Here is a 10298-nt window from a genome sequence, read left to right as displayed (position 1 = left end):
ACGTGGTGCATTTATTCATTTAGACACCTGCAAAATAAAAAAAGGTTTTGAAGTTTTTATTTACACAAATCAAACATATGGTACAAGGAAATCCTAACCATCACTAAGAATTATTGCTTGTTTAACATGAATCAAAAGCTTTTAAGATTACAGTTTGTGTTTGACTAGTTGTAGAGATTTGCATTTTTTTTTCCACAGACTTCTGTGAGAACTGTGAAGGAGGCTGGGTGTGAGTGAAGTACTGCGCTTCGATTGTCCTACAGATAAATAGTGTTTTCAGAAAATGCCGTTATTTCTACAACTGTGGCAGACTACAAAGAAGGAATGCAACATAATATGAAGTTCAGCTTGCAGACACAATCTAAAGAAAAAAAAAGAAAGGTGAACAGTTCTGGAATGCAGACAGAAAGATGGCTTTGTAGTTGACATTACACACAGCATGGTATACATTCTATGTTAGGCAGAGTAAAGTGTTAGGGTAGATTTTCTGGAGTGATTTTCCTTTCAAAAAAACAACAACGAAAAAACAAAAACACTCATATCCACCCTGTAGCTCATCTGGGAAAACAAACAAGAGAAACAGAAATTCACAGAAAACACAAAACGTCGACCGGTTGACTCAACATGCCTGCATGTTGCCTTCAGCTTTAGTCTCTGTACAAAATTTAGACGGTGTAAACATAAGGAGGACAGAAAAGCTCTATTGGTCATCAGATGGGAAGGTTGGCACAGGTGAATTTAAACTGGGGTGGGTGGGGGTATATATATATCTATATCTATCTATCTATATATATATATATATATATAGATAGATAGATATAGATATATATATAGATATCTTCATCAAGCCATCCACAGCCAGAAATAAATCTTATAAAAATCCAGAAATAGCAAAAAGAAAAGAAAAAACTCCAGTGTGAATATGGAGATAATGTGCACACAGACAGAACAGAGCACAGGAAATATTGCTTCTTCAGATTTAAATTAAATTTTACAAATAAAGGAATGATATATTCCACCTATAGATCTTAAAGGGAAGTCTTTTTTTTTCTGACACAGCAGGTTGACGTAAACAGACCACAAGCTTAGCTCCCAAAGAAATGGCTTTGATTGCGGTGGTTGTTTCCAGTTTTAACAGAGGTTGATGGCGCCTCCTGGTGGCTAACAGAAGTACGGGCAACGGGAGCCGGACATTCTTCCTCAGAGCAGAGTCGTTACGGTCCAGGTTTGTCGTGTTCCTGTCATACTTCCGTAGAGAAGAGGAGGCTTTGCCGCTTGCTGTCGGGGGCTGGAATGCTCTCCAGCTGAAGGAAATAGAGAAGGACCTGAACCTTCAAAAAGAAACACAAGGAGACGGTCACTCAAATATTCCAAACCATACAGTGACGTGATTTGACGCTTCGGAATGGGCTTTACCTGAGCCATGACCTCAAGAGACCAGCTGTCGTTCATGGAGATGGGCTGGGAGGTGGACGGGAGTTTGCTGTCTTTTTCCGAAGGTCGAAGCAAAGTGGGACCGAAAACAGTAGCCAGATTGTGCAAAGACATCTTGTTGATGCTCTCATTTTCAGCCACCCTGTACAGACAAAGCCATCATCGGGTTTTAGAGACACAAACACATCCCAGTTTGTAATTCCATTGGTTGTCAAAGTAGATTAGTAATTTTAAAATCCACCTTTGCTTATATATATTTAAAAAATACAATAAAAGAGAGTAAAATCGAAAGAAATAATTAAATAAAACCCACTTTTCTGACAACAAATTGTCTTTTGAGTCACTAAAACAAGACGTTACCACTGTATCTGAATGACAACATTTCAACTGTTAAGGTACATCTGTCACTCTCTATGACTGTAAAAATATAAGGATTGTTTTCTCGACAATTATTTAAAATGAGAATATGTTGATTCAATCAATCAATCAATCAATCAATCAATCAATCAATCAATCAATCAGTTTTATTTATGCCACTAGGTAGATTTGGTTTCAGTGAGGTGAGTCAGTCTTTTTGCCAGACAGGAAACTTTACATCGACAACAATAAAAATAAATGTAACATGATTCAAAACGGCTTTATTTTACTTTAAAACATGAAAAACCATTAAAAAAACCCCTCAAAATACAGAATCTTTATTAGAACAATATAAAAAAATAAAAATAGTAGTAGCAACACAGAAAATATCCCAAATGAGGCATGTTTGCTGCACTCATCAAAAACAGTCACTTCTGGAATCACTGTTGTTTGTGAGCATAAAGTTTATCAGGTTACTTTCTTTCCAGCAGTTTTAGCATTTTATTTATGCCCTGTACAAAATATCAATTAATGTCTGCAAAATGACAGCTCATGTTAGTGGAGTGCAGCTAAATCCTCATTGATAAATCATAATCTGATTATGTGGAAAAAGGTGAGACATGCATGTCTCGCTAATGTGAAGTAGGATATTTATGATGACACAGTTGTTGGGAGGAACATGGTGGCATATGTCTGCGCTTCAGAGTAACAATTCAATTACATTCACATTCAAAAATACTTTATTGATCCTAAAGGCAAATGCTGGTCAAAACTGCGGCAGAAATCCCATGTTTATGTATTTATTTATGAAGTTTATTTGGTGTTTATTTGGTAATACAACAGAGCCTCTCCTCTGCCTAGTAGTTTGCTAAAATAAATGGCTTCTTCACATTTTTGTTGTAAATAAAAGTGATTATATCATATTTTCCAAAATTATTTTAAGAATCTCATACTGGCATGTCTTCTTTAGTACAGATTGAGGAATAAATAAAGACACAGAAGGTAAGGCTTAATTTTACCGGGCATTTATTTACCTCTTCAGGTGATCGAGCAGAAAGACGAACGTCACCAGATTTGGCTCTGGCAGAGACAGCAGCAGGTTGAGCATGCAGCTCTCCTTGGCCACGCTGTCTGAGAGAGCTGCAAGACAGAAGCAAAGGTGGATTTGCTGCCGTCAGAACACAAACTTATCTAGGAGCGACCGACGAGTGGTGAGAACGTAACAAGGTGACGACTGACCGATCCCTCCGGCAAAGTTGGGATACAACTCGTCGGTGAAGAGAGGCTCCGGCAGCTCGCGGAAATACAGCTTCAGCGTTCCAGCGATGGCGTTCACGTCCATCTCCCTCATCATCACGCACACGTCCTTGTTGTCTGCGGAACGCACAAGAAAAGCTGCAACTTGACCAACGTACAATTCGTTGTAGTGTAAAAAGAATGCTTCTTCTTATCCCGCCATAATGTCTGTATTTTAACTTAAACCAAACTAACTTGAGTCAAAAGCGGCTTTCAAGGCCTGGATGTCGGTAGCAACACCGGACACTCTGTATATCCCCACTTCGTCCATCCCACGTCTCTCGATCTCCTCCACACACTGGCGAACGATGAGCGGGACTTTGGAGCGTTCGCGCCTAACCACAACAGAGACGCACGAAAAACCCAAAGCTTTACGAGGCAGATTATAAAAATATAGCAAATCTCTTTTAATTTGTGTATGTCGAGTCACTGACACATGGAAGATCAACTGATGGATTGGATGAATTTATCCTTAAAGCGAAGATTGTCACAGTTTGTTTTTAATTTTCCTTGTCAAAATGTTGTGTTTGATTTTGTTTCTGTGTTTTATGTGATGTCTTTTTGCAATGTTTGTGAAAACTCAAAATGGTTGAGGAGGTTCATTTGAATTTTGTCTTTTGATTTTGCTTGTGTCTTAAAGTATTTATTCTGTCTTTTTTTGTAATGTTTGTAAATATATGACTTATTGTAACATTTGAAGTGTGGCCCCAGGAAGAATAGTCTCTACTGTAGTAGAGTCCAATGGGGATCCTCTCAAATAAACAAACTGAAAATCATTTGAACATCATATTAGAAACCTACTTTGTGACTACGTGGATTTTCACTCCGAAGACTCCAGACTGTTTCCGTGACGGCATTCGCTTCAAGCTGAACTCCCTGCTGGTGAACCTCATCGACAGCTTCACCTCGATCTACATCGGGTCGGAGAAAGCAGCTGATGACGATTTGGCAATATGAAGGCAGACCTGAGTAACTTCCACTGAACTCCATTCACCGAGGCCACAGGAAATCAGTAAGACCATCGATTTTTATATAAGGAGAGATTTCTTATAATAAACAATAATTTAATTTGAAGTAGCTCCTGATTGCTAACTGTAGCAACGCCTTGGTTACTGGTCAAACATTAACCATTAACCATTTCCCCCTTAGCTACTTCAAGGTTATTCTAAGGAATCGCAAGACTGAAGTCATGGCGATTTAAAATAAAATGATTTTATTATTACTGCAATTTTCTAAACAATGCCCACATTCAAAGTCAACTCCAGCTTTTCATAATCCTCATCTGGACTACAACTTACCCCATTCACGGCAATCACCGTCCTCTGCCAGTCTTTATTCTGCAGAGTTTGAGGATCCAACTACGAAAAGAGAAACAAAACGGACTTATTCTATGAGATTAGGATTAGCTCATTTTAAATTGCATTCTGATCAAAATTCAAATTTAGTTTGTGGATGGTGTGATAAAGCCTGAAACGTGACAGTTGTCTTAAAAGTGATGCATAAAAAATGAAAAAAACTTCTGCATTGGTTTCACTAGTTCTCACTGCTGCATTCAACATAGCTGGTCATTACATACTGACTATCAGAAAAAGGAGCAGAGTTGTCTAGTGTTGTGCTAAACTGGTTCATATGTTAACTGGTGAACTGGGACTACTTTGTGCCATTTAGTAATTGTAAATCTGAGCAAACACAGATCCTATTTGGGATTCCTCAAGTCTCTGAACACTAACATTCAAAATATGCATTATCCCTGTAACTCTGGTTATGGAGTACTACATCACAATAAATACATTTATGAGTCTTTACAAAGTTTTTAACCTTGTGTTACCAAGACTAGTAAGGTAGAGTAAGGAAAGATGAAGTATTCCTTCATCTGTTCATGTCTCTCAGATATTTTATACTTTTTGGGGCCTGCCCATAGCAATGCATAGGGATTACATCCCTATGCATTGCATGGCAGGCCCCTATTGTTCTGCACCTCAAAATAATTGCCGCTTCCTACTACCGTTAATGCGGCTCGTACCGCTGCGTGCCCCCTCACAATATATATATCAAAACGTGCGGCTCAATCCCGTGAGGGGAGCTATTACTTTTGTTGGCATTTCGAGTAACTGTGGCGACATAATTAACAAAAAACGAGTCAAATTTAACTCAAAACAAAAGTCTAACTGACACAAAACAGTGTCAGTTAGACTCAAAATAAACAGAATTTAGTCTGCCTCTCTGAGCTGCTCTTTAGAACCACAGTGATGGCAGAACGTCAGAACTACAGACATGGTGGAACAACTGCTATAAACTCATTGCATCTCTGAATGTTGCTGTTTATATCTTATATGCATATCATCAAATGGTGGCAAAAGCAACAAAAATCTAATGTGCTCTGGACTTAAGATGGAGTACATGCACACATATTCATGACATACTTTGATTAAACTAATTTATCTTCGGTGTGATTCCAGTACCAAAAAATTAACTTTATACCAGGTGAGTCTCTCTAACCTGAGAATGTGAACCTGTACTGGGCTGATTCTGTGCCTTCCAATAATTTGAACAATACTCCTAGAAAAGATTCATAACTTATAACTCTGAAACAGGAACAGGTCTGAAAAACAGCGTGTGTGCTACACTCAAGAGAGAGATTCATTTGATGCATCAAAGAGTGATGTCATCACTGCTGATGTCATTGTTACCAGTAGAACTGAACATTCTACTGATGCATTAACATCAAACACGTTTTGAGCGTCAGGCGAGTCTGGTTTATATTCAAAGTCTATGTGAAGCGTTGGATGCGCTAGATGTGTCAAACGCTCCAAATGGTTCAAATCGCGCCGCGCTAGAGGCTTGAAGCGCGATGCAATAGCCCTCGACACGCCTCCACATAGACTTTGAATGCAAACCAGCTGTGCCTGATGCTCAAAACGCATTTGGTGTCAACGCACCATTATATGTCCAGTGTCACATTAGGTCAGTGCTTCTCAATTCCAGTCCTTAAACCCCCTGCTCTGCATGTTTTAGGTGTGTCTCTGTTTCAGAACAGCTGTTCCAGAACAGCATGACCTCTTCTGCAGTCATCAAGTACTGCAGTAGCATGTTAATCACCCACAGATTCAATCCAGGTGTGTGGCAGAAGGGGAACATCTAAAACATGAAGGGCAGGGGGGCCCGAGGACCAGAATTGAGAAACACTGCGTTAGTTCCATCATATTAGGACCAAAGCCTGGTCCTAATATGATGGACTCATTGCTTTGAGTCAGGGGTAACATTTAGAGGTAAGATGCTAATTAAGTTTTAGATAGGGTTAGGGTTAGGAATAGGCTAGTATTGTGTAGGGTTATTGAAAATGTGTGGATTAGGCAAAATCGCAGCTACTAAAATGAAGGAAATCAATGCAAAGTTCTAATATGGATTGAAATAGTTTTGATAAACCTGTACAGCATTTTGTTTTCTAAATCATTATACACAATGATGATATAATATTAGGGTGTTTTTCTGCCAATTGTGTAGCTGCAGTACACTAGTAGTCTAATGTGTTGAATGTGCTGAGACACATTCAACGCATTAGAAACCAATCAGAACCAAAGGTTTGCCTTTTGGTTCTGATTGGATGTTTCTGGACAGTAGCAGAGCTAGATGCATTTTTGCAGATTCTCTGTTTCATATTCTACTGTCAGACACTTTTAACAAATATTCATTCATCATCTAACACTTATCCTTGCACACACACATTCACACCTTAGGACAATTTAGAGAGATCAATTAATCAAGCAATTAATGCCGAGTGTTAACAAAACCTAGGTTAGTGCCACCTGGGTGTGGGTCGGCGTAAAGGCCGAGCCGGGCATAGATTGGCCTTCACGCCAACGCCAACATGAAGCCCCTTCATGCAACCAGTGGAGGTTGGTCGCATGGACGTATGTCTTTCCTCAGACCTCCATGTTTGTGTGGAGGTTTGGCTTTGCGTGGACTCCTCTGATTGCAACCTGGGTGTGGGTCGGTGCAAAGGCCGAGCCAGACTATGCATGGAGACCCCTGGTTGATTGGAGGTCTGTATTTCGTTAGACCTCCCTGATTGATTGGAGGTCTGTCTTTCCTCGTACCTCACTGATTGATTGGAGGTCTGTCTTTCCTCGTACCTCACTGATTGATTGGAGGTCTGTCTTTCCTCGTACCTCACTGATTGATTGGAGGTCTGTCTTTCCTCATACCTCCCTGATTGATTGGAGGTCTGTCTTTCCTCGTACCTCCCTGATTGATTGGAGGTCTGTCTTTCCTCGTACCTCACTGATTGATTGGAGGTCTGTCTTTCCTTGGACTCCTCTGGTCGTAGGGAGCCTTCTATTTGCAGGGGGATCTCTGGTTGGGTGGAGACTCTAGGACGGTTGTTTTCCAGAGCAAGTTTTAACTTCACCTTCAGGTCTGCAACCTGACCCTGCAGAGATTTCACCGTTTCCTCCTGTGCTTTGAATTTGGAAGCTTGCTCTGTGTGACTTTTGAGCTGCTCCTCGTATTTAAGTCTCACTCTGTATTCTTCAACCATGACTTCTATCAGACCTTTGTTGCGGGAGGCATATTTTTCAGCCTCCCTCTTGAAATAATCCAGCTGTTGAAGAATGCTCTTGTCGGCTGTAACTTTGGAAGAGTAAGAAACCTTTGACACATCTTTAATCTCTGGCATGTTTCTTTCATGTTCACGTTTGACTCGCAGGTGATGTTCTTTTACCACCATTTTTTGCAGTTTCTCAATCTCCTCCTGCTGTGATTTGACTTCAGCCTGATATGCAATCCTTCGGTCTCTTTCCTCATGGAGATCAAAAATCTTACTCTGCAACTCGTTTTTAAGATCGTCTACCTGCTTTGTGAGATCGATGACGTGTTGGCTTGTTTCTTCCACAACTTCCACTGAGGGGGTGATCTCGAAGCCAGCAGAGGGAGTTGTTTCCTGCTTGACTTCCACTGATGTTGGACTCTCAAAGTTGCCAGAAGGACCTGATTCCCCCTGGATCTCTGCTGATTCATCTTCCGGCTTAATGGGGCTGTTGCTGTCATCTTCAAAAGAAATGACTGCGTCGTAGTCGACTTGGATGTTGAGGTCCATCATGTCGACCCATGAAAGCTCAGCTGGAAAAGCTTCATCTTCACAAACAATCTGTTGTTGCTTCATGTCTATATTGTGGTAAATTCTTGCTTCTCTGAAAGGCGTGTAATATCTGGAATCGATATCCCGCTTGTTTCAATTAATTTCGAACGTGCTCTGAAGAGTGATCTGTCGCGATAGAACTGTGGAACAGGTCTGAGAAAATGCTGTCTGTGAGCTACATTCAAGAGAGAGACTCCTTTGTGGTATCATAGAGTGACGTCATAACCTCTGATGTCATTGATACCATTGGAATTGAACATTCTATCAACCTTATTCCTGGGAGGCTTACTGGGGAAACGATTAAGGGTGTTACTTCTGTCGCCCACCAGAAGTAGAAATACTTCATTGTAATTTGGAGGGTTTTTGGCTAATCTATATTCATGATAGAAGTTACATCTCTGTTTTCAGTTATTGTACAATATTTAGTAAACTTGTTTATGGACACCGTCTGCTATCAGAGAGATATTCAGTACAGAGGGTTGTAATTATGAGCTTAATCACGGGGAGCAACAGTGACACCGCGTTAAGTTTTATAACGGAATTTCAAAATAAAAGCCTAAATATTCCTCTCAGGGTAGTGCTAACTAATATTAGCCTTTACTATCTTTTTTTCTTATCTATTGCACTGCCCTGCTGCACAAGACAGTGAATTAACCTTAGCACAAACCTTTGCATTTCACTGCCCCCATTAGCATTAGCCTTTTCCCTAAAATAAGTTTTTAGCTATTTTTCTTATTTATTAGCCATGCTTAGTACACTGAATGGAGTGATGCTCCACATGCTACTGACAGCATTTTGGCTAATGTTAGCAGTTTGGCTCATTTTAACTTGTACACTAATTTCAACATACTGAATGGCATAAGTCCATGTTACTCAACATGTTTGTCAATCTCCACATGCTATTGAGTACATTGTAGCTTACTTTAGCATTGATGCTAATTTGTAGCATCAGAACGCCCACGAAGTGTGCCAACCGACAGGCAGACTTTGGCAGGCCCCGTTAAAATTTCTTCAGAAATGTTCTAGCTAACATTTCTTCTTTGATGTGATGCTTAAACCTTTACCACTCCAACCAAATCCCTTATTTTCCTCTTAAGCATTTTGTAAAATCTTGTTCATAAATAATACAATACAAACGCAACAATCTTGTCCTGCTTAAGCCGGCAGAAGATTTCATAGTATACTGAGGTTTTAGAAAGTTTGTTTCTAAAACCTCCATTGGTTCTAAGACATTTTCTGTCAAAATGTTCCTTCAGTTTAAAATCATGTTTCATGAAATGCAAGAGAAGACGACGGAGCAACTACAGTTGTTTAGTGGAGTAGTTATTCAGTACTGACCAGATAGCCATACTAATTACCGTATTTTCCGGACTATAGAGAGTGCGCATCACTATAAGCCGCACCCACAAAGTTGTTTAAAAAAAAAACAAACAAACAAAAAAACAACTGGAAACGTACATATATTAGCCACACCGGGATATAAGCCGCTGGTATCTCCGCTGCTCTCGGTTTTCCAAAAGGAAAATAAATGAATAAATCTGCAATTAAGGACGCAGCCCTCCGTCTCCAATGCTGAACCATGGATTCGTTCACGCCGAGCTTACGTGGCTATCGATCTGATCGATAGCCTTTAACTTAAAAGCGGCATCATATGAACTTCTTCGTGTGGTTTCTATGATGAGAGGGTATGAGTTTGAAAACATTTCTCCATGCCTACTGCTAGCATGTGCTTGTTTTAAATTAAAATCGGCACTTTCTTCTTTGATTTCCTATTTTGACTTCTAATGATTCACTTCCTGCTAAAGAGCCCCCTGGTGGTTGAAGAAAAAATCCACAGAAAAGCAGCACCGGGCTACAAGCCGCATGGTTCAAAGTGTGGGGAAAAGAGTAGCGGCTTATAGTCCGAAAAATACAGTAATCAGTTGTTAATTTATGCAGAGTAAAACAGCAAAAAGGTGTTATGTTAAGAGCAAAAACACCTCGCAAAATCTAGGAAAAACTTACTGGGAGGTAATTCTATATTTTCCTTTGTATCAAGATTAAGATAAAATCATTGTACAAATAAAATTATGAC

General features: G+C 39.9%; 1 protein-coding gene across 1 annotated transcript in view; it reads right to left on the bottom strand.

Moving 5' to 3' along the window:
* Positions 1 to 40: 40 nt before the first annotated feature.
* LOC116729356 (breakpoint cluster region protein) overlaps positions 41 to 10298 on the bottom strand; it is a 48719-nt gene continuing 38461 nt past the window's right edge. Inside the window, exons 17-23 of the mRNA XM_032577830.1 lie at positions 4386 to 4445; positions 3889 to 3998; positions 3283 to 3422; positions 3031 to 3165; positions 2826 to 2931; positions 1417 to 1576; positions 41 to 1331 (exon numbers count right to left, since the gene is read on the bottom strand). Of these exons, the coding sequence (XP_032433721.1) occupies positions 1242 to 1331; positions 1417 to 1576; positions 2826 to 2931; positions 3031 to 3165; positions 3283 to 3422; positions 3889 to 3998; positions 4386 to 4445 (801 nt within the window). The 3' untranslated portion in view covers positions 41 to 1241. The remainder of the gene's footprint in view (positions 1332 to 1416; positions 1577 to 2825; positions 2932 to 3030; positions 3166 to 3282; positions 3423 to 3888; positions 3999 to 4385; positions 4446 to 10298) is intronic.

The sequence above is a fragment of the Xiphophorus hellerii genome, chromosome 12 (genome assembly GCF_003331165.1).
Source record: "Xiphophorus hellerii strain 12219 chromosome 12, Xiphophorus_hellerii-4.1, whole genome shotgun sequence".
Classification (NCBI taxonomy): Eukaryota; Metazoa; Chordata; class Actinopteri; order Cyprinodontiformes; family Poeciliidae; genus Xiphophorus; species Xiphophorus hellerii.
This window is presented reverse-complemented; position numbering and strand designations above follow the sequence as displayed.